The 27,995-nt window shown below is 35.7% G+C and overlaps 2 protein-coding genes across 3 annotated transcripts in view; one reads left to right on the top strand and one right to left on the bottom strand.

Moving 5' to 3' along the window:
• Window positions 1–12: 12 nt before the first annotated feature.
• LOC150094936 (uncharacterized) lies at window positions 13–19,081 on the bottom strand. Of its 2 annotated transcripts, none has more exons than XM_090411323.1 (6): window positions 18,943–19,081; window positions 3,610–3,869; window positions 3,393–3,477; window positions 3,088–3,211; window positions 1,793–1,865; window positions 13–1,477 (listed from the first exon to the last, which is right to left on the bottom strand). In XM_090411323.1, exons 1-6 carry the CDS (start codon window positions 18,975–18,977, stop codon window positions 996–998), a joined length of 1,059 nt encoding a protein of 352 aa, XP_090267449.1. In that variant the 5' UTR covers window positions 18,978–19,081; the 3' UTR covers window positions 13–995. The 2 variants fall into 2 exon arrangements, with proteins under 2 accessions (XP_090267449.1, XP_090267450.1); XM_090411324.1 differs by lacking the exon at window positions 18,943–19,081 and adding an exon at window positions 17,957–18,041.
• A 177-nt stretch (window positions 19,082–19,258) lies between these two features.
• LOC150094935 (blastula protease 10-like) overlaps window positions 19,259–27,995 on the top strand; it is a 96,226-nt gene continuing 87,489 nt past the window's right edge. Inside the window, exon 1 of the mRNA XM_090411153.1 lies at window positions 19,259–19,275. The gene's annotated coding sequence lies outside the window, so the exon portion shown is untranslated. The remainder of the gene's footprint in view (window positions 19,276–27,995) is intronic.

Here is a 27,995-nt window from a genome sequence, read left to right as displayed (position 1 = left end):
TAAGAATGGGACTGCAGACAGAATTATATCATAGCGACAATACATATTTTGACTTTATGCTCAGAAAGGCATCATTTCTAAATGCATGACTATTATCCTATCACAAAACCAGACACATTACCTACAAACAGACCAACACTCACAGTAAATACATTTTAAATAAAAGAAGTGTTTACATCTTATTGATATTTAATAAGTTCCAATGAATTGACTGTTCAGTAATACTTATTCATGCGTGATATGGTGAAAAAACTTACAGAGCTCAGGCTGTTAATATTAAACGTATAAGAGATCTGCACATTGTTTTAAAATTCTTCAATCAAAATTAATCTAATCTAAAAATAAATTAGCAAAAAAAAAATTTAAAAAAAATAAACTACCATGCTGCATACGATGTAATTTATGTACATTCTTTAAATCTTATTTCTTTCCTGTTCTACTACTATACTACAAGCTGACTACAAGAATTATTAAAACAAAAAATAAAATTTTAAAGAATTAAAGAAAATAAGCAAAAATAAATTGTATAACAAACAATAACAATCGAATGTCTCTTTCTAATGACGCAACAATGACCAGCGCGAACAATAGGATAAAAGCGACATATTTCAATTGTTGACTTATAGATTGTCTATTTCACGCTAGTTTTTTTTTTTTGCATTAAAATGCTTGCAATATTAAATAATAGAACACAGTATGTAAATAAAAAATAATTGCCCGCGAATTCTTTTTTAATAATTTGTTTAATAGATGGAAAATATAAAGATTTATTGACTAGATTTTCTAAAATAGGTTTGATTACAATGTACTAAACCGAATTTTCCACAAAAAAAAAAAAAAAATATGACACTCATATAATGTGATTAGATTTTATGAAATAATGAACAAGAAAAAAAGTCACATTCTTAGTCACAATTATCCGATGTCACTTGGAGGATGGGGATTAGCATCCCTCATTAAAACTGTTAATGGAGACCCTCTGATGAATGCAAAGTTCATGTGAAGAAATCCAGCGAAGGTAGAGGCGAAACTGTGTTATCCTTCGTCTTCAATAGCAGAGGAGGAAGTGCAGTCAAACGATGTGCGTCACTTCCGGGACTTTCCGTTTCTAATCCTAATCCTGTTTTCTTTTCTCCATTGGTAGGCCCATAGGATGCAGGATTTGTGGCACCGCCTAACAAAGCCTTCTGTTGCAGATCCGCAGGTGGACTGGGTCTTATGCCTGGCAGAAGAGGATCCGATATGGCCATGGACTGAGGAGGAAGCATGCTATTGTAGAATCCAGACGGGGGAGCACTGGAAGCAAGAGATGTGTGCGGATTGTTAGAAAATCCTGTGTACGGAGATGCGGAAAGAGGACTTTGGAAGCCAAAATCGTACGCATTGCTAGTGAAGGCCCACGAATCCACGTTATTGTTTAAGGTTGGCAGGGTAGGCGAAGATGAAGGATATGCCTTCGACAAGGATGTGTTGGTTCCTAGGAAAGAAATGTAAATTTTAATATTTCATGTGTGAAATGACACAGTGGATTAGAGAGAGAGAGAGAGAGAGAGAGAGAGAAAGGAGAAATGGAAAATATAAAAGGAAAACAAATATTAATTGAATGAGACTTAACAAGTGAATTCTAAATGCTTTTCTCTCTCTCTCTCTCTCTCTCTCTCTCTCCTCTCCTCTTCTTTTCTTTAATTCTCTATGTTCTTATTGTTATTTCATGCTCATGCTCTCTCTCACTCTCTCTCTCTCTCTCTCTCTCTTTCATTTATACTTTTCTTTCTATCTGTGAAAAATGTACCTGTTTGTAAGTAATTTGTCTTTCTTGGCGGCTCCCTCTTCCTCCACTTAGCACGCCGATTCTGGAACCAAACCTGCAACATAAACACATTGTATAATAATAATAATAATAATAATAATAATAACAATAATAATAATAATAATATCTCAGCATTTAACATTATAAAAGTGATTATAAAAGCGTCAATTTCAAGAAGAAAGAAATTTATTCATGTAAAGAAAATTCTAAGAAAATTCTTATATCATTTACATATAAGCGTTTCGAACAGTATTGAAATGAAAAATATAATTCAATTAAATAAAAAAAAACTAAATTAAATGAATCATTAAAATGTTTTGAATGATATGTCCCTTAACAATCACGTTTGGGAAGAGAATAGTAGCAGTACTACTTTTTGTGACGTTCCTGGTCCTGAAGTAGATGAGCTATTATTTCAATAATTATTACTTTTTTTTTTTACGATATTTTTATTCAGGCCATGCATGAAATTGTCCCGGTGCTGACATCACATTTGCGTGATCCAGTCATAATTATCTAGCACGTGCTGCACCATTCATAGATCACGTCACCAGTTGTGTCATTCGTATGATGCGAGCACGTCATGTGTGTTATTGCTACTTTTGTTAATCGTTTGTTTCAATTGTTTTAAGTGACTGTTACATATCAGCGCTTTTCATACGCCGACATCTTCATTTAAGCATGAATTTGATTTATAGCTCAAACGTTCATGATGTAAACTTTTATGATTGTTTGTGATCATTTAATTGTCTTGTTTTGTAAACCGCGTGACGCATTATTGAAACCGACAAAAGAAACGGTTGTTTGTTACATGGCACGACATTATTGAAATTAGCGAAAGCAAACAATTGCTTGCGCATGCACGACATTGTTGAAAACAACAAAAGAAGCAATTATTTTTTATTCACCATTGTTGAAACTATCAAAAGAAACAAATGCTTTTGCATGCACTTTTGCGTTGTGGAAATATACAAAATAAACAACTATATTTGTGCATGCGCCCTACTTGTTGAAATTAACATCAAATAATTATATTTGTATAAGAATTTTTTATGGGCACAATTATATAGTAATCAATTCATTTCTGGCCAATTTACAATTGTTACAATTAAAATAAATAAATAACGTATAGTAAAATTATAAAAATCAACGATGGATTTATATTTGCATCAAATGTAATATATCGGAAGAGTATAAAATGTTTTATCACATTTTATGCTCATAACATAAGTTTTCCGAAAGTAGAATTATAAAGACAAAATCGCTGGCAAACGTACCTGAACTCTAGATTCACTGAGGTTGAGCCGAAGAGCCAATTCTTCACGAGCAAACACATCTGGATAAGGGGCTCTTTGGAAAGCTCGTTCCAATTCTTCCAGCTGATATGCAGTAAAGGTTGTTCTGTGGAATTACAAAATTAAAAATTATAATTGCATAATTTAATCATTAAAATTTTCATTAATAATATACTTTCGAATCCTTCAAACGCCTAATAATAATAATAATAATAATAATAATAATAATAATAATAATAATAATAATAAAGCATTTTCTATTCTATATTTCGAATTTAAATACTTACCTTGTTTTTTTCTTTTTCACTGTTTTCTCCACAGGTGGCGCTGATGATTGACTTTTTTCTCCTGTAGACGGAATTTTGGTGGGTTCTGTGTAAAAAAAAAAAAATGTGCATATTGATTATGTTGGCATTTGTGTAGTATAGAGTATAATATTATAAAGCAGTCACGTGATAATATATCGCGACTTCGATTTATTCGTAGCTTATTGGGATACTTTACCTGCGTGGTCTTTGTGGACCATTTCCGCTCCCGTGACGTTGGTCAAAGTCTCTCTTAGTCTTGAAGATGCCGCCGTAGTGATGGTGTTGTGAGGAGGAAATCCCAAAGGTCCAGAGGTTGCAGGAAGGGTGTGTTGCATGGAAGAAACCATGTCATTAGATTGAACTAATGGAGACTGCTGGAGACCCAACATCACCTGGATGCTATGAAAATTACCGCGGGATTCAGGCTTTCCTGCCTGCATCACCAGCGAGTCGTTCCTACCAATAAACAGAAGAAGAATTAGTCACATTCGTTTAATGAACATGGCTTTAAGATCTGATTCTGAGATTGTTTAAAAATATATGAATCTCTGAGCACTCCTAGAGAAAAGGATCGCGATAAATAAATAAATAAAAGAAAAATTATAACTTTTTTCTTTAACTGGAATAAAATAATGAAATTGAAATAAATAATAATTTTATTGAATTAAAATGAATTACCTGTAATTATCTCTTGGACCTTAATTCTGCTAATTTGATATTTTAAATAATCTTAAGTAAACTCCGACCACGTACGGGATTGAAATTCATACTTGTATTACGTTCGTAATGTTCTGATCTTCAGAAATTACTGTTAATAACAACTACAATTAATCACGAAAATGAAACGAACAATGAACAGAATGCTCAAAGAAATCAACAACGTACAGAAAGAAACGAACAACAGTATTATTACTGTTAATAATAACTACAATGAATCATGGAAACAAAACAAAACAAAAGAAACCAACAATGGTCAAAGTAAGCAAAATGAAATCAGCAGTGTATGGAATGAACAAAGAAATCAACAATTTATAGAATAAAGAATGAAATGAACAATGTGCGAATGAAAAAAGAAATCAACAATGTAAAACAAAACAAAAATTAAACAAAAGAAATCGACAATGAACAGAATATACAAAGAAATCAACGATGTACAGAAAGAAACCAACAATAGTATTATTACTGTTAATAATAAACTACGATCAATCATGAAAACAAACTAAAGAAAACAACAATGGACAAAATAAACAAAATTAAATTAGCAAAGTATGGAATGAACAGAGAAGTCAACAATTTATAGAATAAAGAAAGAAATGAACAATGTGCGAATAACACAATGGATAAAATCAACGATGGGTTTGTTTTATTTCATTTGTAGTGCAAAATTAAATAATTTTTCTTTATATTAAAACTAATAAGTAAAGTATTTTGGTTATTTTTCTGACTGTTGTTCTTTTCTTTTAGTATTTTAGTGGGTGGAAGAAGCTTGAGAGAAAGAATTACAAAGATGAATGACAGTGAGAATATTTTTAAGTGCACTTAAATATATTTACATTCATTCAACGTGGCTAATAATGTTCAACTGTGATAAAAAGATATAAAAGGGAAGTTATTTTAAAATGTATGATTTGAAACATCCGAAGCTCATCATCATAAGCGTTGTATGTGTGGACAGGGAATTTTAAAAACCTTAAGGGCATGGAACCTTTATATTCAAAAAAGAAAATTTGCAGATCTTTACGTGTCATTCTGGTTGGTCTAGTGGTTTGCGTTTCCAATTAAGAGGCTGTGGGTCCGTTAGCCTTGGGCAGGGATGAAATAGCCCAGGAAGAAGTGTGGTCGATAATCTGTCCTGTTGGATAAAACTGGCGAATTGATAATATTCAACTAAAAACAGGAGTTACAGTTGGTTGAAGTTTAGACACCTAGTGGTCAGATTCGCTCCAGCAGCATTTTGGATTATTTTATTATAATGTTTCCATTACAACAAGTTTGGTACGTGGTAAGATGCGAACTACTACTACTTAAAAACATTCTTTGTTTGGAGTTCATTCGTTATAATTTCTTAAATGGATTTTTTTTTTCTTTTAGAGGGCCGTGTTAATCAAGTGGAGTGAGACAAGTCCACGTCCACGTCGTGCTCCCTGGGACCTTCCGTAAGGTACAATCCTTACAGGGATACTAACGGACCTCTGAGCAGAACAACGGACAAATCAGCGGAAGAGAATTCATATCCCAACGGTAAAATGTGCGGAAGAATCTTAAGAGGAGCAGATCTCTATAAACAACCTGGGCTCAGCTGGCTTTAGCTGTCAGTAACTGTTTAGGGGCCCCTACGGCTACACGGAAAATTAAAAGAATTCGATCCTCTGACAAAGAGAAGCAGCTTTGCCACTACTGACACAAGGTTGAAATCTCTTGATGAAGGCAAAGCTTGTGATGAAAAGATTGCAGATGGCAAATACAGTTTATTGTGTACGTCTGTGCTACTGCGGAGCAGAAAGTAAATGGAGAAATTACTACCTCTATTCTCTCTCTCTCTCTCTCTCTCTCTCTCTCTCTCTCTCTCTCTCTATCTCTCTCTCTCTCTCTCTCTCTCCAGACTCACCACCATAGCGAGCAAATCTACACAAATGGCCCCAAGTTCCCGGCGTCCCTTAAATAATGGGACAGGGGTGAGAAGAATCTCCGGGCTCAAAATGGTGTGTCCACTAAAACTAGAAACTAGGAATGTTAGAATCCTGTAGGAAGCAGGTAAGCTAAGAAACGCTATCCAACAAATGAAAAGACTTGGAATTCGGATTTTAGGAATGAGTGAAGTTAGGTGGCCAGGATCAGGCAAAACTCAAGTCAATGGCATGGCAATGTATCACTCTGGAAGTTCTGAAAACAACATCAAAATGGAGTTGGAATAATATTAAACAAAGATGTCAATAAGTCACTGTTGACCTTCTACCCTTACTCAGATAGGATGACGTTATTAAAACTGAAAGGTCAACCACTAGATATTAATCTTATACAGGTCTATGCCCCTACTGCTGACAAGAGCGATCCCGAGATCGAAGAATTTCATGATCAGTTAAAAGAACTAATGAAAAAAAAAAAAAAAAAACATGATATTAACATCGTCATGGGTGATTTCTGTGCTAAAGTTGGGAAAGGTAGAAACGGAGACGTAGTTGGCGAACATGGACTGGGAACAAGACACGAGAGAGGAGACCGTCTTATACAATTATGTCAAGAAAAGGAACTGATAGTCACAAACATATGGTTTAAGCTATCATCCCGAAGGTTTGGCGATCAGAAACCAAATTGATTACTTGCTAATCAACGATTTCGAAGATCCATGCTTCTTCTACTGGTGACAGAGGTTAAAACTTAGACTGAAAGCTATACTTTAGAATCATCGACAAAAAAGGTTTGATCTATGAAAGTTAAAAACCCACAGATTACAAACAAATTGTGTCACGATCTGAATAAAGAGATAGCACTTATGAAGAATGATGACGTCATGAGGGTTGATGAATCATGGGACAAATTAAAATCTGTCTTCATAGAGAAATGGGCCAATACTTTGTATCCTGATAGAGCAGTAAAAAAGAAAGATTGGATAACTGACGAAATTCTCTCTCTCATGGATTAACGCAGATCATATAAAAATCACAGTCCAATAAAATATAAAGAGGTTAAGAAAATTATTAAAGACAAGATCAAAGAAGCAAAATAAACCTGGATGAATGAAAAATGTAAAGAAATATAATTTCTATAGGAAAAGCATGAGAGTTTTAATCTATACGAAAAGTTGAAAGAGACCTCACGCATATTTAATAAAAAACAGCTATGTATCCTACGAAAGAAAAAAAGGGAGAAATAATATTCGAAAAAGATGACAAAATACAAGAATTGGTGAAATATGTAGAAGAACTCTTTATTGATAACAGACAGAACCCAGAAAATACTTATGAACATATGGAAGGTTCATGCATTCTAAGATCAAAGGTAGAATGTGCACTAAACTCAGCTAAAAATGGTAAAGCCTTGGGCTCGGATAGAATACCAGCAGAAATAGTAAAGTTATTAGAAGGTGACTACATTAATATATTAGGAAAGCTATTTAATAAGGTCTACGATACAGGCATAATCCCATAAGACTGGTTACAGTCGACCTTCATCACGCTACCTAAAAAAGCAAATGCCAAAACATGTAATGACTATAGAATGATCAGCCTAATGAGTCACGTTCTCAAAATGTTTCTGAAAATAATTCAAAAAAGAATATACAGAAAATGTGAAGACACCACCAGTGATACCAATTCGGCTTTAGAAACGGTTTGGGAATAAGAGAGGCTCTTTTCTGTTCTCAAATTTTATTCCAAACATGTAGTGACCAAAACAAGGAAATATTCATTTGTTTCATCGACTTTGAGAAAGCATTTGATAAAGTCCAACATGCTAAAATGATTGCACTATTAAAGAGAATTGGATTAGATGGTAAAGACATCAGGATCATTCCAAACTTATATTGGAACCAAAAGGCATCTGTTCAAGTTGATGACATTATTACAGACTCCATTAACATCAAACGAGGAGTAAGGCAAAGAAGATGTGTGATGTCACCTCTTCTTTTTAACATATAGTCAGACGCCATATTTCAAAAAATCTTAAGAGGAAGAGAGGAAGGGATTAATGTAAATGGCGACATCATCAGTAACATCCGATATGCTGATAACACAGCTCTCCTGGCTGACAATATTCAGGATCTTCAAAATCTTCTCGAACTAGTGAATGAAAAGAGTGAAAAAATGGGATTAAAAATAAATATCACCAAAACTAAATTCATGGTCATAAGCAAGAAACCAATTCTTAATTCATCACTTTATTTAAATGGGAAACGAATAGAAAGAGTGACAAAGTTTAAATATCTCGGATGCTGGTTAAATGAAGAATGCAATCCAGAAATGGAAATAAAATTTCAATTTAGAATTGAAATGGCAAGAAAAACATTTCTCGTGATGAAATCAACGCTGTGTAACCGCAACTTAAATTTAGAGCTTAGAGTACGCATGGTTAAATGCTATGTATGGTCTGTACTGCTGTACGGTGCAGAAACGTGGACCTTGAAAACAACATCAATAAAAAAAACTCGAAGCCTTTGAGATGTGGTTATACAGATGAATGTTAAAAATCCCATGGACAGCAAAAACGTTCAAATCAAGAAGTATTGGAACAAAATGGGCAAATCACGTGAACTTTTAGATACCATAAAAAGAAGGAAAACTGCATATCTTGGTCACCTACTTCGTAATGAAAAATATAAGATACTTCAATTGATTATAAAAGGGAAGATAAATGGAAGAAGAGGACAAGGAAGACGAAGAAAATCTTGGCTGGTAGACATCAGACAGTGGACTGGAATGAGCTCTGAGGGACTGTTCGGAGTGGCTGAGGATCGCTCAAAATTTGCCAAGGTGGTCGCCGACCTCCGATAAGAGATGGCACTCAAAGAAGAAGTGTTAGTCAAGTATAGTGCAAAACATTTTTACTCGTATGATTCTCTTGAAGGTATATATCAGGAATTTGATGATGATGATGATGATGATGATGATGATGATGATGACGATGATATTTAAGCTGTTTTATTAATCTAATAAGAATTGGAAGCATTAAGATTCCTATTTAGTACCAGTAAATTTACTGATGACGACGGCACGTTTGTCGCCAGTCAGTAAGAACAGACAACTGGACCTTCAGAACAGTACAGTTGACATTCTTTTATGTCAATAAATGTAAAATTACTTCAAATTTAGAAAAATTTTTATTGTTGGAATTTTTTCAAACTTTTTAGAATTTCTTTTATAAAATAATTGTGCAAACTTAATGATATAATAAAATTTTAATAGAAATAAAAAAAAATGGTTTAAAAATTCGCACTGTAATATTTTTTTTCTGTGCTTATATAAATCACGTTTTTTTTTTTTTTTTAAACGATTAACGGTAATTCATTTAAACGAAGAGGAGAAGAAAGTGTCTAAATTAGAATTTCAAAATGATTGCGAATCTAATGCCTGTTTTTCGGTGAACCTTTCTATTCACGGATTCATACTCTTATTCTTTAGGGCCAGGCTATGTAAATGTACTTGGAAACAAAAATATCCTGCAGTCGGTTGGCCCACTTCCTCTTATTAATTAGTTTGCCAGACAGTCGCAAAATAAATGATCTCATTTGCAACTTTCACTGCTGTTTCTATGACGTATGATGCGCCTGTGGAATGACACACATTCAAGGAATGGGAAACTACATTATGGACGGAAATATGCATATATTTATGCATAACATAGACTCTCTCTCTTCAGTATACACACGTACATCTCTAAAATGCATTTCTAAGTTACTTGTGTGTTTACAAGTATTACTTGTTCGGAGCTACTTTCACTTCCACATTAGTTTTCTGTATCTAGTTCGCATCTTCTCATAACCCTCTTCAACTACGTCAGTTTATTATTCCTATCATCGCTGTTTGCTGGGTACAGATTCTCCAAATGCGATGTCCTTGCCACAACTTGAGAGTGTGAAAAAATTTTATTAGCTGCACGTCTAATTTCGTTTCTTCGATGTGTTCTATCTTCTTTAATATTTAATCGTGAATATTCTATGACTTTTTTTTTTTAAAAAATTCTAATTTCTTTCCTCTCCTCGCGGATCAGTTTTATATTTTTATAGTGTTCTGTTATACGTTGCTGCACTTCGGTACTAAAATTGTGCTTTTACACTCATTCGCTCTCTAGTGGCATTTATCATCTTCACATCTGTGTGAGGTAGTTGTGATTACCCATCCTATTGTACAATATTACGGCCGCTTAAAATCAACAAAAAGGTTGAATATTCAACATCCGTTTTTCAGTGACTCTGAAGTTCTTAATATCGCATTTAAGAGATTAATGCATATTTTAATTTCCATGCAATACATCAAAAATTAATTTTTATTAAATTGCATTTTCGGGAAATAATATGAGAATTCTCTCAAAACAATGTGCAGAATTTGTCTTTTTCTTTCTTTCTTTTTTCTTTTTTTTTCTCCAAAACCATTTTCAATAAAATTCAAGTCAGAAGGCATTTTAAACCATGAATTATATTACAGACATTTATTCAGTGAAAATCTATGCAATATCATGATTTTAGTTTGTATGGTACAATTCAATTTTTTTTTAAATATTGTATAATCTAATTTAACTAAAAGAATATATATAAATTTTTAGAGTTTATTAATATCTTTAATATTATGATATTTTATAAATATATATTTCATTAATTCTAATAATCATTAACATTTTTAAAAACACCAATATAATAATTTAATATGTTTATAATGAATTGATGCATTTAACAGCCCATATTTATTTCGAATAGAATCCAATACCATTGGAGGGTAATGGATGGCAATGCTGTAGTCAATGAAGTTCTAACTGAGGCTCGGCTATTGCTGTTACCCTCCTGCCATGATCAGAGCTTTAATTGCTCAATAACACCTTCTCCCTACACTGTCCTCTACAGATAACGGGGAAGTTGAAAAGCATTCTTGATTCGCCCCTTTAAGTCAGTCCTTATAAGGATATAAGGACCATATTTATTTCGCCCAGATCCATAGAGAAGTCAACATTCCTTACATCTCTTCCCTTCTTCTAGATCTTCTAGATCTAGCAGTGAAGTTCTTTACCAAGACTAGCAACCGCCCAAACCCGTTGATCAAGGAAGCTTCGGAATATAATGAAGCGGAAAGCTACAAATACAAATATAAGAGGTCAAAATATATCTTAAGTCCAGCTGAACAAAGCTAATTTCACTGGGCGAGCATGTGGCTCATAAACACTCCATTCAAAGTTTTCATTTCAGACAAAGGGGAATACGAAAAGCAATTTTGCTTCACCCATCTAGCCAGAAATGTAATTCGTTATTCCCATAGTTATTTAAGCGAGAGATATTTTTAAATAATAATCTCTAAACTTTTCCGATATGTGTATTTTGATTCAATATGTGTGATGAATTTACTTTATATTTATTTAAATGAAAGGTATAGACGAAGTTTTCGTGATAATAAAAATAATCATCATCATTTGCTCTTTTTTAAAAATAAATTATCTTATTCGTTATTGATTTTTTTTTTTTTTGTGTGTGTGTGTGTGTGTGGATTCACTTGAACTAATTGGATTAACCAATATACACACGTGTCAAAATAAGTATTGGAACCGCACTGTACTTCAGAATAAACTAAATGCACACACTTCCGTAGCTTATGGGTCCACCTTCTCAGACACCACACTTTTCAATTCATAAAAAAATTATTTTATTAAGTTAAGATCAGAACTCTATACAGATACATACATGAAAAGGATGCACTGAATACCCTTGGAGGGTAATGAATGGCAATGATGTAGCCAATGAAGTTCTAACTGAGGCTCGGCTATTGCTGTTATTCTCCTGCCATGATCAGAGCTTTAATAGCTCAATAACACCTTATCCCTACGCTGTTCTCTACAGATAACGGGGAAGATGAAAAGCATTCTTGCTTCGCCCCTTTAAGTCAGTCCTTATAAGAAAATCTCTATACATACAGCGGAAGGAACATTGGTGTCCTTTTTAGGACTTCCAGGGCAACGAATGCAACCGCCCAAAAATGAAGTTTTAACTGAGGCTTGGCTATTGCTGTTACTCAGCCATGACTAGAGCTTCTAGCTCAATAACACACAGATTTTCTTCATTCAGATGACGGGATAATGACTCAAGGACTCAGTCCATCTCCCAGTTCTTTTAAGAAGACCGAATGGTTAATGGCAGTAGAGGAATTTGTTTGGCGCGTGTGGAGTGATGTTTTGATTGTGAATTTTGGAATTGGTTTTTTAATGTAGTTAAACGTAGTTCACGCGTATCTTTAGTCAGTGAGTTCATTAACCAGTATCTGCAAGACTTAATAGTATAATAGTATATAAGTGCTTCTGGTTATTAAAACTAAACACACACAGGTAAGTGAACTGTATTTATAAGAGTGCGTTTCGGTAGGCCTAACCGCCATTGCTGGCTTACTTTACTAAATTCTTCACAAATGTGTGAAGTAGAAGAAGATGATGCTTATATTAAATCGCTCAGCACCAAAGGACGTCTGATTAGCATTCTCAAAAAGATACTGAAAAAAGTTGAAAATGATTGGCTGAAATCGAAGAGTGTGAAGACACTTCCCAGACTGAGGAGAAACTCGATTTGGTGATTTCCCCTTCTATGGATTTAGGTATGGAAGAGGACACTCCCAATCTGATCTCACAGTCATCCCCAAAGAGAGGGTACCTCCGATTGTCCTCCGGGAAAAAAGGAAATGGACACAATTGAGGTCCATCATGTCAAACCTACAAATACAGAATGACTCGGCTAAAAACACGGATGATGGCGTTAGGATTCAGCCCGCTACTGTAACAGACTTTAGGAAACTTACAAAAGGACTGGATTCAAATAATATCTAATACCACACATTCTCTCTCTGCTTCGGAATGAAATTTGAAGGCGGTCCTAAAGGGTCTCTCAGAGGATATAACCTCTTACGAAATAGAGGCTGACCTCCATCTCCAGGACCTACCTCCCATCAAGGTTAACAAGATGACTAGAGCGAACAAAACACCCATGCCTCTAGTTTTAATAGAGATAGATTAAGTCTATAAAAACATCTATGACCTCAAATCACCCCAGAGCCTTTGAGATAGAAGGTTTCAACTGGGCAATGCCATAGATGCCAAAGATTCGGTCATGCTCAGAATCTCTGCAAGGCAGAGTTCAAATGCCTTAAATGTGCAAAAAACCACCCTACCAGCACATGTACAAATCCAAAAAGTTGGCGCCGCAGTTGGCGCATTTTGCCGCCTACTCCGGCAAAATGCGCCAACTGCGGCGACCATCACACTGCCAATTATAGAGGTTGTATCCAAAACCCGAAAAACAGACTGTCGGAAGCAGGCACACTCTCCTTCTCCCCCCCAGCAGACCTATCCTTGAGACCGCAACCTCACATTCCCCCACGGACAACCAAAAACGCTCAGAAATCCATCCTCTGCAACACCAGAGATATCTAAAAGATCATCTCAACAGAATCAGTCCAAGACATATGCAGACGCAGTTCGTACAAAAAAAATCAACCCAGAAAAAGATTCAACCAGCGCCACTATCTATTTGACTGCTATCATAACCGCCTCTCTAGCAAATATTCTGCTGGACTTTAGTAGATCCAACCCCTCACTTTCCTCCAGGATAAAGGATACACAAACTATCATCTCAGCACTCACTAATGAACAGTAATAAATTAAAACCAGACTCCCAGAGATCATCGCGTGGAATGCGAACGGACTGAGGAGTAAGATCTTAGAACTACAGGACTTCGCCCAAAAACATCAGCCGGATGTTCTTTTATTAAACGAAACGCACCTAAGACCTTAAGACAACACTAAAATTAGGAGATATCAACTGTACAGAGCAGACAGACTACCCCACAGATGAGGCGGCACTGCCATTTTCATTAAAAATTACATCACTCATCATTCTATAAACATCCCTCCTACCACTAACCTCGAGGTCACCGGCATTGAGATTCTCACGAGTTCTGCTGGCAAACTAAAAATCTTCGCAGCATATAATCCTCCACAAAAAATATTACTGTCCTCTGAGTTGAACGCCATTTTGGATACCAGTGAGCCTACCATACTGGCCCGAGACTTAAACGCCAATCATCCACTCTGGAATAGCCGTTTCACCAACAAAAACGGACACATACGAGCAAACTATGCTGGATTCAACAACCTGCTTGTGGTAGGTCCCGCCGAGCCCACCCATCACAACACTTATGGTCGGGCTGATGTCTTGGACATAGCCATACTACAGCATATCAGACTCCAATACACTATAATGACGATTAATGAGCTATCATCTGATCACAATCCAATACTGTTAAGTTTGGTAAACTTAGAAAAGCTGTCTCCCCCTCACTCGTTCATTCCTTGGGAAAGGCTCTCCAAGGTACTCCCGAAATATATTGGTTCTGTACCCATCATAAAATCCAAAGAAGAAACTGAAACAGCTGTAAAAGATCTAACTGAACAGATTAATGCAGTCTGTGCAGCAGTTACTATCTCCGCAACTACCCGCAGACTCAACCATTTGCCAGAGGATATTATGAACCTGATCAGGGGAAAAAAACAAAGCAAGAAAATGATACCCCAACACTAGGGCGCTACAAGACAAACGGATTTTAAACAGATCCAACTTCGCAGTGAGAGGTGCCCTCACAGCCCATAGAAATCAACTTTAGGAAGAAACACTGACCTCCATCTCTCCTGATAACCACTCCATATGGAATCTTATCAGAAAGATTAAAAACAGAAACAAACCTCCTCCCCCCCCCCTCCAAACAGATTCGGGTCTTATCCAAACCGATGCAGATAAAGCTGAAGCAATAGCAAAACATTTAGAAATGCAGTGTAAACCTTCCTACGATCATCTGGATTTCAATCACATATACAAGATTCATGGACACGTCAGATGTTCACTCAAATCTTCTGTCACATATTCCACTCAAATTGCATCCACATCGCCTGCTGAAATATATGATATAATCAAGAAGTTTAAGAACAAAAAGGCCCCCGGACCTGACGGTATCTCCAACAAGGTGGTAAAGCTACTACCGCGTAGAGCTATTGTGCATCTGACAAATATAATTAACTCCATCCTTCACTACAAATATTTCCCTTCCTACTGGAAACTGGTGGACATAATACCAATCCATAAACCCGGAAAAGACCCTCGATTGCCTCAAAGTTACAGACCAATCAGCCTCATCTCAAACATCGGTAAAATTGCTGAGATGGTAATTCTTATCAGACTCCAAGAATCAGTACGCAAGCTAAATATCCTTCCTGAGGAGCAGTTTAGCTTCCGCCAATTTCATAGCATCACGCAACAAATATACAGATTAGTGGAAAATATCACCACACGCTTTAACTGACGTCAATGCACTGGGGCTGTTTTCCTTGACATGGCCAGTGCATTAGATAAGGTTTGGCATTATGGTCTGTTATACAAACTGATATCAACTGGTATACCAATGGGAATCATTCATCTAATCAAAGCATACCTCTCCGATAGGCGCATGCAAGTTAGGATGTGTGGGGTAGTTTCGACACAAAAACGCATCTTGGCTGGAGTTCCACAAGGGTCCTTGTTAGCACCGATTCTATTTTCCATATACTTGCATGATATCCCGCACAATCTATTATCATCAATCAAAGCCCTATACGCTGATCATACAGCGATATTGGTCTTTAAAGCCGCACCTAGCCGTCAAGAAACTGCAAGAAACCTATTGCTAATCGAACAATATTTCGTCAAATGGCGACTCCAAGTGAATCCCCTGAATAGCGTAGCCGTCCTATTCTCTAGAAGATCAATGCTTCCTAAAGAAGATATCCTGCTATTCAACACTAAAATCCCATGGCTAACTGAGATCAAATAACTTGGCATACTGTTAGACAGAAAACTGACTTTCAGCTCCCATATCAAGACTGTCTGTGTAAAAACATCAAAAACCATAGCCCAGCTCTACCCGCTAATTAACAGGAACAGTAAGCTGAGCACCAGAATCAAACTACTCTTCTATAAACTGATGGTTCGTCCAATACTCACCTACGCTTCACCAGCCTGGAGTCATACCGCTAATACTAATATTCTTAAGTTGCAACGTGTGCAAAATAAATGTCTCAGAATGATCCCGAAAGCCCCATGGTTCGTACGTACTGTGCAACTTCATCGCGACACAAATATCCCTTATATCTACACTTTCATGCAGACTACAGCAATCAAATTCTTCTCAGAAGCATCTGTGCACCCTAACACACTGATCCAATTGGCTGCAGATTATGACGCAATGGATTATTTCAATCATAAAAGACCAAAGCCATCCTAAACTGCAACACTGAGGACTAATCTCCTAGCCCACTCAGGGCGAGCAATTAGCTCATAAAACTATGTCCACTCACAGTTTCTTTCCAGGTAGCGGGGAATATGAAAAGCTTTGGCTTCACCCCTTAGGTCAGTAATGTTGTAAGTTGTAACTCTATACAGCACAGTCAAAAGATTTCTATATTATTTTATTCCAACTGTCGATGCAAACCATAGACATCATCTTATTATACAAGAACTTCGTATATTATCAGTGGATGAAGCAGGAAAATACCAGTAAATCACCTTTCAGAATACTCTTTGGTATCTTGGTATTAGCTTTTTGAGTTTTCTTGTGAGTTTCGCGTTGCGATAGCATCCTCGCATTTCTATCTACTGTGATGTTTCCTGCACGTGATGTATTATGCAATGATTTATCAATGACACCAACTTATAGCTTACCGACATGGCTTCCTATGATAACCGTCGAAGTCTAGAACTTCGACGGTTGAACTTGCCACTGACAGTATACAGGTGTGCTGACTCTATGGATATATCTGTTTTCCAAGTTTTAGGTCACATCATGTGCGAAGATCGAAGTGTACAAATCAGTACATTTCAGTCTAAAAGGGCAACATAGTATATGATGTATGGAGGGTTATTTCAATTTTGTTATTTATAGTTCTTAATATTTTTATATTTGATTTTTTTCAGAAATTATTTAAAAACATTTTCTAAGTATTTAAATTTTATAATACTAAAGGACAATTAATATTTATAATCTTTAAGTTTTTTTGTAAATAAAAACTTTCATTAACACCTTTTAACTAATTAAATCTCTTAACTACTTAATTTCGTTATGTTAAATGTTTTTTTTTTAGTGGCAAGTTTTAGATTTGCCACATTTTCTCGTTTCTTTTGGACTTCAAGTGTGATTTAATGTAGATACTCGTAGTTTTTGGAGAGAGCTAACCCTCCTCGCATCTCAATCCTACCTGAAATTATTATTGCATACGTTCACAACCATAAGAAACAATCTTTCTTTGTGAGCAAATTATATAAGAATAAGAATTAAAAAAAAAAAAAGACGTAAATGTTTAAGATTTGGGGTACATCTTTTGATTATCTTCGAAGGTGCTTTTTATGTTAATAATGGAGTTCTATTCCTTTTATAATTTATGAAAATATTAAAAGCAAACCGAGAGAGCACATAAGTATCGCGGGCAGGGTGCAGTCAATAAGCGAAAGTTGGGAAGAAGGAACATTTTTGATATTTTCTTGAGAACCTTTAGGCTATTTCAGGAACAATTTCAGATTCTTAATATGTTCATTGCCAAACACGCGATATCGCGCGCGATGCGAGTTCTCACCAAATGGCCGATCACGCGTTATCGCGTGGACGTCGTTAACTAAATAAAAAAATAAAAAAAAAAGTTGGCCACCACACGAAATTCCAGTTTTCAGCTTGGCAATGAAAGTGTTAAAACAATGCAGAAATAAGAAATTTTCGAGTCAGATAGTTAGATGGCTGAAGCAATTAAGATTACGAGGCCAGTATATTAGGACTGTAACTTACGTGTGTTCTCCTCACCAGTTTGACTTTTTGGGGGGAGGAAAAAAACCCTTCACCACCGATGAGACCAGAGAAAGGGTTCTTGGCGTCCTACACGGGAATATGAATCAGATATCAGAGGAAATAGTTTACAGCAAGAAAAAAAAAAAAAAAAAGATTGATGAATGTGATTGAAAAATGAAAATAATATTAGGCCTCTTCAGAATGGAAGAATTTTTTTTTTAATGATAATCTCATGATGATTACTATGTCTACAGATCACTCATCGTCATCTGTTTACTGGACATCCACAGATGTCGTATAGTTACTCCGATGCTCGGTGATGTGCCACTCCAGTCCTCGCCATGTAGTCCTGTTGTATGCTTTTCTGGAGGCTTCAACTCTCTGAAGATCAGACACACCATCCAACCATCGATCTAATTACCTCGAATATACTTTGAATTTTATGTAGTTTTAAGTCTTTATTATGTTTACCTGTTAGAGGTCCTCCGTAGAGGCCTCCGTGACATAGACGAGCCGTTTGTAAAACCCAGGTTTTTCATCGTATGAAGTGAGAAAACACTATCTGGTCTTTTCGATTGATGAATTAGCTGATCTCATAGAGTTGGGGGATTCTTTTCTGTATAAATCTTGGATTTTTCGTGCCTCAAAGCATGCAAACCTGCTCTGTGAACACACGTCTACAGGCATAAAATGCTCGCCCTGAGGGTATGCAGCAAGGATGCAACCCTAATCAGAGGATTCTACCAGGATTATCTAACCCTAAGTAGCACTTGACTAAGTATTAAAAAAAAAAGTAAGGTACCGAAGAATTCTGTGAAATCCATGTTTCATAAACCATTTTGGAAACAATAAAAACGAACATAGGAAATCGCAGCATTCTTCAAAAATACTCTTTGGACTAATATTAAGATAGGCGCAAAAGTTTAGAAACAAATCATGCTTTGAACATACAGAAAAGAGAAATAAACATAAAATAAACTTAGTACCTGAAATGCCTCAAATCAACAATATTCCAATGCATAATAAATGATACACGTGATCTTCTAACTCGTGAATCATTGTTGTAGATTCCATCTCGTGCTCGCGATAAAAAATAAAAATAAAAAAGACTCCACTACTTGAAATACAAAATCCTGATTGGTTACGAAATCCCATTTAGAGCACGTTTGTAACTCTTTTAAAACCATTTTTTAAAAGCAAACTTTCACTGAAATCCAATATCAAATCTTTCCTTCACTTGAAGAACATCTAAATATCCAACAATTCAAGCCGTTTCTTTTTATCCACCAACCAGCTCGAGCCATTTAAAAAGTTACTGTGTAAGTAATTCCACTAAATTATAGCTACAATTGGTAGACATCTGTAATAATACGGTAGCTTGTTAACAATTAAACGTACACGAATGAGCATTAGTTTTTAAGTTATCTTCCCCCTAAGGACTTATAATAGGGTCAATGAGAGTAAAGAGTCTCTATTGGAAGCGAACGCAATGAGTTATTCATTGGACTTATTACAAGCATCCCAACTGGGCAGATTGGTTAAATGAAATAATTCCACTTGCGTCTATTTAGTCAATAAAAGAAAATGAGGTGACAGATATAAAACTCGCTTACCGGAAGAGCTCCACTTTGAACGATTTTACAATATACCCTCGACCTAAGAAATACTTGGATGAAACACACACTTTTCGTGTCTTTTTCAAAGCAAGCAGGGAATCTGTCGGATTAGAGAGAAAAATGCTCCAATCACTACAACTAATGTTACAGCAATAGACCGGGCGCCAACTTTAGTTGTCGCCCTCCTTGCGTTTAGTGTGTTATAAGGCTTCGCTACAGGCACGGGAACGCCCGCCCAGCGTTTGATGACCAACGGAAACCGGTGACGCCGATAAAGTGCGCCAATGGTGCTTTCGATAGAACCATGGAGGTTGGGGTGGGTGTGTGGTTATTGGTCGCGCGCACAGATGGGAAGCTTGCAAGCTGTTTTTTTTTTTTTTTGAAGATAACTCCAAGCGGGTTTAGACCCAGTTTTTTCGATGTGTAAAGCGGGGTCAATGCGTTTAGTTTTTTACTGCTACCAACAACACGTTTGTAATAAATGGACACAACAGAGAAAGCTGAAAATACCACATGATTTCGGTTTTCACCTTACATTCGTTATTCGAAAGATTTGCGGGGAGGGGGGGGGCAACACGTGACCTGATGAAGAAATGATTTCTTTTATTATTGCTATTATTATTTTAATTCGAATCTCATTCACAAAAGGCTCTTAGTCTAGTATTGCCAATGACATTTCGGCCCTTTGATAAGTCCGAATAGAGGTCTCACACCGGGTGATAAAATTCATTTACCAAATAAACAGCGCTTATGTTTTCATCATCCTTATTTTCAGGAATGTATAAGATAGTATTATTATTATTATTTTTTTTTTTAATTTCGCATTTGGCTTAGAATCATACTAGCTTACATTAATTCCGCTTACTTTTTCTTGAATATTAACAGGGTTCAACACAGCCAAAGTAGTCAATTGTTAGTAAATGCACTTCAATTAAATAAAATGATTTTAAATATTTCAATTTTAACAGTTCGAAATACTTTTACAAGAATTTTAAATCATGATAACTGAATACGGAATTGTTATTTCTTAATACATATAAATGCCGACGTGAGTTAAGTGTATCACTACAGCCAAAGGACTACGGGTTCGAATCCCGACTTTGGTATGGGTGTTTGTGATGTTGTACACACACAATACAATGTGATGTATACTTTCACGTACAGTCCCCAGTCCCCAAAATGGACTGGGTCAACATTGGAGAAGTTAACTGAACCAGAATGGGAAGGGAGGAGGGGGGGGGGTTCCTCAGCAATGAGTAAGTTCAGAGGCAGCTTCACCAAATATCTGTGGGTCTTTAGTCATTGATCACGTGTTTTATTTCTAACCCAACTCTCAGGTTCATGTCTTGAAATTGGTTTGGACAATCTTGCAGGGCCGCAGTGACCCACTAAGCAACTAATGGAAGCGGCAAGTTTTCAAGGCAGAAATAATCGACAAAATTTTCTATCTCAACCATTTAAAAACATCGGTTTTTTTTTATTTAAACTTTGCATATTTTCTTAAATCAAAATAGCGCTTGTCTTAGATAGACCATTGTTAAAGTACACGCAGCCTAGTGGCTGCATATACTCTTAACAATGGTCCCCATCTTGTTATACTGCTAGTTTAGTAGCTTTGGCTAATTTCTCTTTTATTCTAAATAAATTTACTCAGCTGACTCCCCACCATACCAGCTTTGTTTATTCTGTTGTCGATTTCCAAATGTAATTTGTTGTCTTCACTAAAAATTGTACCTGAGTAGCTCAAATGTTTTGCTTGTTCTATAAACCCTTCATTTCGATTGTAGCTGATGTTTTCAATGCTTGGTCTTTTAATTGCTAATTTTCATGTCAAATTTGTTACAACTGTGATTATTATGATATACGAGCGTATTCATTATATTTTAATGCTCATTTATGCAGCGCATTTTACTACACATCCTTCATTCGGAAACCCTAACTTGGCACTTAAATATGATGGAGATTTTGTTCCATACAAGGTTTCACTTTGCATCGTATTGTGTACTGTTCGGTGTCGTGAACGTTTTTTCGCCTAATGCCCTTTGTTATATTTACCCTGATATGGGAAACATTCGAATTATTTTAACTACCTCCTCCTGAATATATTTTACACTGTGCTATTACTAGTTTCTCAGAATATTTTACTGCTTTTATCTTACGTTGATTATTCAAGGGTGTTCTCATTTTATGTTTGCGACCTCAATTTTCTTTTGATAGCTTCTATTAATTATTATAAACGGATGTTGTTTGTTTTCTCTTCTGTTCTGTTAAGACTGTTGTAGTGGAGGCATAATTTTTTTTTTTTTAGATTAAAAAACACAGAAGAATAATATTAATCGGATGACACTACTAAGCATGATGTCGAGCGTGTTTGTTTCGCCCATAACTAAGCAACACCTACGTCGTTCTTGGGTTGGACAGATCTGGATTCGAATCCTATATTGGATACGAGAAGTATTTTTGAGATGTTTACGATTGAATATGACAGGGTTCATTCTCTGGGAATCTCACTCTCAAAATAAATAAATAAATACAAAGTAGGACAAAGAACACACGCAATTCACAGAATTCATAATATCTTTTCTTAATAATAATTTTGATATTTTTCAATAATAATGATTATTTTTTCTTATTAAAATTATCATTACATATTGTGATTACATATTTACAACACATATAGTTCTGCTTTTTTTTTTTTCCCGTTAACAATGAAATTCATACAAATTTTCCTTTTTTTTTTTTTACTCTCTGTATAATGTACTAATAATAGTTACTGTACTTGGTAATTTATAGTTACGGTTGAATAAGGTTACACATTTTAACAGTATTTATACAATAACGATGAGTTACATATATAATTACAATTTTTGATTTAATGTCTTTAAGTGCTATCAGTACAGCACTTAAATGCAATATACGGATTTTTTTTGTTGTTGATGATCGTTGAAATGTAATTTCTCAGCTTGCATCCTTGGAGCTTTTTTTAATAAGCGTATTTGAGGATGACACCAGTTAGTTATTATTTATTAGTTTGATTGGTTTGTGAAAGGTAGGCTGTTGTTTGGCAGGTCTGATATCCACAACAGCCGTAGGTTGAGAAATTCACACACACACACACAACAACAACAACAACTTGGAATTGTTCGTAGTTGCATATATGCATAATGTCCTTTGAGCTCTTTTCAGGCTATTGTAGTTTGTAAGGTTTCTGTATTCAAAAGGTAATTTGTTTATCATGTCTGGGATGTAGAAGTTTCACGTGGCCTTTCCGTAGTGATTATTGTATTTATATGTGATATAATTAGTAGTCTGAGGTCTTGTTATACGGTATGTATTTCTGACAGTCCTGTAGTTGGCATCGAAATAATGTTTTAGCAAGGCTGCATAGTGACATAAATGTTGCTGTCAGTATTTTGTGCTCTGCGATTGCAATGTTTATAAGGTCGTGATTTTCTCTTTGTTCCCAAAAGATGAGTTTTGTCATTTTGTACTGTAGCGACATTAATCTATTTAATTTGTAGGGTGCACAGAAAGCATACGTTGTTATAGCGTATCTTAGTATATTTTGGCATAGTGCTTTGTATATTAGTGTTTTTAGGCGTATGGGAACTATGTCTTTAAACCTGTTGAGTTTGCCACTATTTTTTCGGAGTTTGTTGTGTAGATGGTTTATGTGGCTATTCCAGTTCATATCTGCATAGAAGTAAATTTTAAGGTATCGTATTGTTTCAACCTGAGTGATTGTAGTGGTTTTGCTGTTCTGTGTGTTTTTTATGTTGGAAAGTGAATGCTGGATGGTTATATATTTGTTATCAACTGGTCGAGTCAGTTGATTTCTGAATATCATTAATTTTGTCTTTTCTGAGTTTAGGTGTATGGAGTTTTTCGTGCGCCAGTCCATGATCAGATTTATGTCATGTTGCATATTTGTTTGGGCTATGCTTGTGTTATTATGGATGGATATTATTGCTGTATCGTCTGCGTATTGGAAGATCTTACCTTTGAGAGGTAGCTGATTAATATCGTGCTGTAAATGTTGAACAGATTTGGGGAGAGTACAGCTCCCTCTGGCACTCCACAGGTTACTGGTAGCTCTCTGCTTCGGTTTGACCCAATACGTGTGATATGCTTTCTATTTTGAAGGTAGTTTGTAAACCACCTGTGAAGAGGCCCGTCTATTCCAACATGCCTCAGCTTTTCTAACAAGGTTTGATGTGTGAATGTATCGAATGCTTTGGTTAGATCTATAAAGACTACCATGGCAATTTTGTTTTTGTCTAAGGCGGTATTAATTACGTCTGTAAAGTCTTCCAAGAGAGATGTTGTTCCCTTATTTTTCTGAAAACCATATTGTGTTTTGGGATAATATGAAAGGTCTTTGTATATGCTGTGAGTTTTTTCAATATGATCCGCTCCATAATTTGATTGATAATTGGTAATGTTGCTATGGCTAATTGCTGATTAAATTTATTTTTCCTTGTTTGTATATGGGTGTGATTATGGCGGTCTTTAGCATACTTGGTATTTGTCCTGTTTTAAATATTTTATTTATTAATTTTAGTAGGATAGGGCCTAAGCTAGTTGCATGTTGCTTGATATCCTTAGGTCTTATACCATCAATTCCTGGGCCTTTGTTTGGTTTGATTTGATGTATAACAGAGAGAAGTTCTGTTTCTTTTATGGTTGGGAACCAAAATGTCTGTTTTGATTGTTGTTCAAGTAGAGGATCACGTTTTGTGATTGGGGGAATATTTCTGTGCAGTTCTTGGATGGAGTCTGCAAAGTATTGGTTCAAGTCATTTGCTAGTTGTTGGATAGGTTTTGCATCTTTCATGAAGCCTTGTTTTATGGTTTCGTAGGCGGTGGTGTTAGGAGCACAATCTAGCATCTCATTGATCAGATGCCAGGTTTGTTTCATGTTGTTTTGTGCGGAGGTTAGTTTGTCTCTGTAGTAGCTTCTTTTTGCATTTCTTGTTTGTGTTGTAAGGCGATTCCTTGTTATCCTATATTAAGTTTTTAAAGCTGTTATTTGGATATTGCTTTAATTATTTCCATAGAGCGTCCTTTCTGTGTATTTATAAGTTTTGTGTTATTCAAGGATTTGAGTTGTTTTTGAGCGAATTCTGACTTTTTTTGCAGCTTTCTTATATATTTCCTCCAGTGTGTGTGTGTGTTTAATGTTGTTGTATAAGATATCTGCTGAATCTGGTGCTATGTGTTCTCAGTCGGTTTTTCTTATTTCGTGGTTGACTATTTCTTCGTCTATTATTGTTTTCTGTCGCTTTTCTTCTGTGGGACATTGCATGGATATTGTCTTGGTGTGCAGGTTTAGGGCGGTGAAGTAATGGTCTACTACTTTGCACACTATGACTGATGTAGTGTACTGTTTGGTGGTCCTTGGACGTTTATATGGTCTAGACAGGAGGCAGTGATAGTATTTCCGAATATTTCTTCTCTAGTACGTGATGTTATTGTTGGTATTAGATTGTTCATGGATAGCGTGTCTAAGTGTTGTACAGTGTTGTTCTGGTTTTCGTTTGCAATATTTGTTTATGTCGCCGATTATCATATAATAATAATAATAATAATAATAATAATAAATATATAAATAAATAAATAAATGAATAATAATAATAATAATAATAATAATAATAATAATAATAATAATAATAATAATAATAATAATAATAATAATAATAATAATGTCATTAGGTATGTAATATTAGGTATTATGTAAAATAATGTACATAATACCGAATATGCACTGCTTGAAAATAAGTCAACCGACATATCCATTGGCAAGGTGCATCGCCATGTAACGAGTCACGTGTTTGTAGCCGAAATAAATTGGAGGAAGATGATTCTCCGAGTCAGTAAAACTGTGTCCGGGAGTAATGGCTGCGAGAAGGGAACTGTCGGAGTTTGAAAGAGGCGTTGTGATAGGATGTCATGTTGCAAGGCTATCTGTGTGACAAATTGTTGACATTTTGTGCCATCCCAGGTCAATAGTCAGTGATACCACACTGAGATGGAAGCACCGGGAGTCAACTGCAAGTGCCACCCGCAGTGGACGAGCTACTACACTCACCGAATGTGACCCTAGGGTGCGATGAAGGATAATATGGAAATACTACCATATGTCACCCGACACGCTGAATGCGGAGTTCCGGGCATCGAATGGAACACGAACCTGCACAAAAACGTTCAGAACCAAGGCGCACAACATGGATTTCCATGGTAGGACTGTCGATCAAGGGACTTCGCCCCATAACAGTCTTTAATTTTTTTGATCGCTTGTGGACAGCATTCCCCATAGGATTTCTGTAATCATTGCAGCGCAAGAAGGTCCTACATCTTATGAAGATGGACGCCTTGGCTGTTTGTTCCTCACGCTCTGGTCTCCTTTGACTTCTTTCCAAGCAGAAATATATATATATATATATATATATATATATATATATATATTTTTTTTTTTTTTTCTTTTTTCACCCAGTATCTCATTTCTTCTATCAGTTCTTAAACCATATTATTCATCTGCTGTGGCTTAACCAATTTCACTGAAATTTAGCTTCATTTTATTTTTAAATCGGACCATTTTAGTGACAGAATTGATCAATCAAAACCTTTCGAAAATATAGTAAACAATAATTTGTGGACGCAGTTTATCTAACGATTGAACAGTGTTCGGTAAAAAGATAGTAAGACAGAATCACATTTGCAGCACCATTATTTTGATAAAGAATGGAGTCTAAAAATTAGAAATTTTATGACCATTTTTGTACTCAGTTGGAAAGCACTGGGTTGGAATCCCGTCAAGGAGTTGAAGAATCCTTTTAGGGACATGTTTTCAATTGAGGATGAGTAATCTAGTCTCTTGCAGAGAGAAGGGTTTCCCTTTCAGAAACGCGAGATTGTCAGAAGAAGGCACTCAATTATAATCCACTGGCCTCGTAAATCCAAAGCAACAACAACAAACTTGACATTTTCGTATTCCCCTAAGTACAAGTTAATTGCTATATTTTGCTAGTTTCCACGTTATACGGATAAGAAAACGGCATCTTCCGTTGAAACGTCGTTCTGAAGGTTATTCGAGTCGCAGACGGAACTCGAACCCGGATATTTCCAAAGGACATCGTCCTTACCAAGTGGCGGAGCTTTAGAATCGGAATTTACAGCAAAAATATATAAAATTTGCAATCTCTTTGCTTAATATGGAAATTTATATCATTGCGCACCATATCAACACGCAAGGACCTTAGTGTAATTTTTTTTCCATCCTAGTCTGGGTTAACCAGTCTCGGACTGTGGTGGTAGAGTGTTTTTGTTATAAACTCCGCTGAAATCAAAGAGTAGCTTTAAGGCCCTTTATTAGTGTTTTCATATTCTACGATTTAAAAAAAAATGGAGACATTTTAAAAGGGAAAAAAAACTTATTTGATTGCTACATCATCGAAGGAGTCGTGATTGTAACAGTCCAAGTTATTTATTAAAGTTCGAAAGTTCGTCAGGTATGATTATAGATATGAGTGTTTTAATAATCAGCATTTCCAGACCAGATTTTAATTCGTTCAGCTAATGCGCTTTACTGCATTGTACTACCAGACAATCAAACTTAAGTAGCCACAAGGCGGCTCCAAGCACCAACCAAGGAAGCACACGTTTGGGCAACACATTTACAAGGTCGGCATCAATCGTGTGATTTTATAATTGTAATTATATTGAAATAAAAATGACTACATTATTTTGAAGTAAAAACAAAAGGGATCATCCAAAAAAAAAAAAAAGAGGGTGACAAAAATTGCTCGGGGTGGCTGCTGTTGATATTTGTCATCTTTATTTGGAGCTGCTAACTAAAAGAATAATTCTCGCTATTAAGTAAACTGACAATTTATAAATCGGGTTAGTGGAGCTACCCAGTCAGTCACGTTTATATAAAGTATTTGTTTGATGACACCATATGGAGAACTTGTAGCCTGTAAAAGAGGCTAAGACAGTATGATAGAATAGTTGAACTATCACGTTCCATATTATCCATAGCCACAGTTTCCATAGAAACGCTGCTGCTTGCAAATCAAACATCAGGACAGACAATACTAAAATTCGACTGTTATGGCGCAGTTTGCCGTGATTGGACAGTGAACCCAACACAGAACTATGGTATGAATTGGGTTGGCTGTAGAGTGGCTAATTATGCTACACTCTCTTTACATTAAAGGGATGTGTTTAGGTCAATAGAATTTCGTATATTCTCCCATCTGTTATGAGAAAAATGAACACTTCTAATAATTAATATTAATATTCTGGACAACTGACACTTGTCATGTCATATTCTAGGGATGTCGTAATATTGTTTCGAGAACTGGGAGTGCAAAGGTTAGACTATCGTTATTTGAAACTGTATAACTCTCTCTTTCTTTCTCTCT

This window comes from Typopeltis vanoorti, chromosome 21 (assembly GCF_054136105.1).
Source record: "Typopeltis vanoorti isolate ZY-2024b chromosome 21, IOZ_Tvanoo_1.0, whole genome shotgun sequence".
Lineage (NCBI taxonomy): Eukaryota > Metazoa > Arthropoda > Arachnida > Uropygi > Thelyphonidae > Typopeltis > Typopeltis vanoorti.
Note: the sequence above shows the minus strand (reverse complement) of the source record. Positions and strands in the feature narration are given on the sequence as shown.

Excerpts from the sequence above, each read along its gene's own strand:
- LOC150094936 (XM_090411323.1), bottom strand. The coding sequence starts at position 18,977 with ATGCATTGGAATATTGTTGATTTGAGGCATTTCAG. Across the intron at positions 3,870-18,942 it reads GTTGATTTGAGGCATTTCAG|GAACGACTCGCTGGTGATGC; the intron begins GTACTAAGTTTA and ends GTTTATTGGTAG. Across the intron at positions 1,866-3,087 it reads TCAGTGAATCTAGAGTTCAG|GTTTGGTTCCAGAATCGGCG; the intron begins GTACGTTTGCCA and ends TTTATGTTGCAG.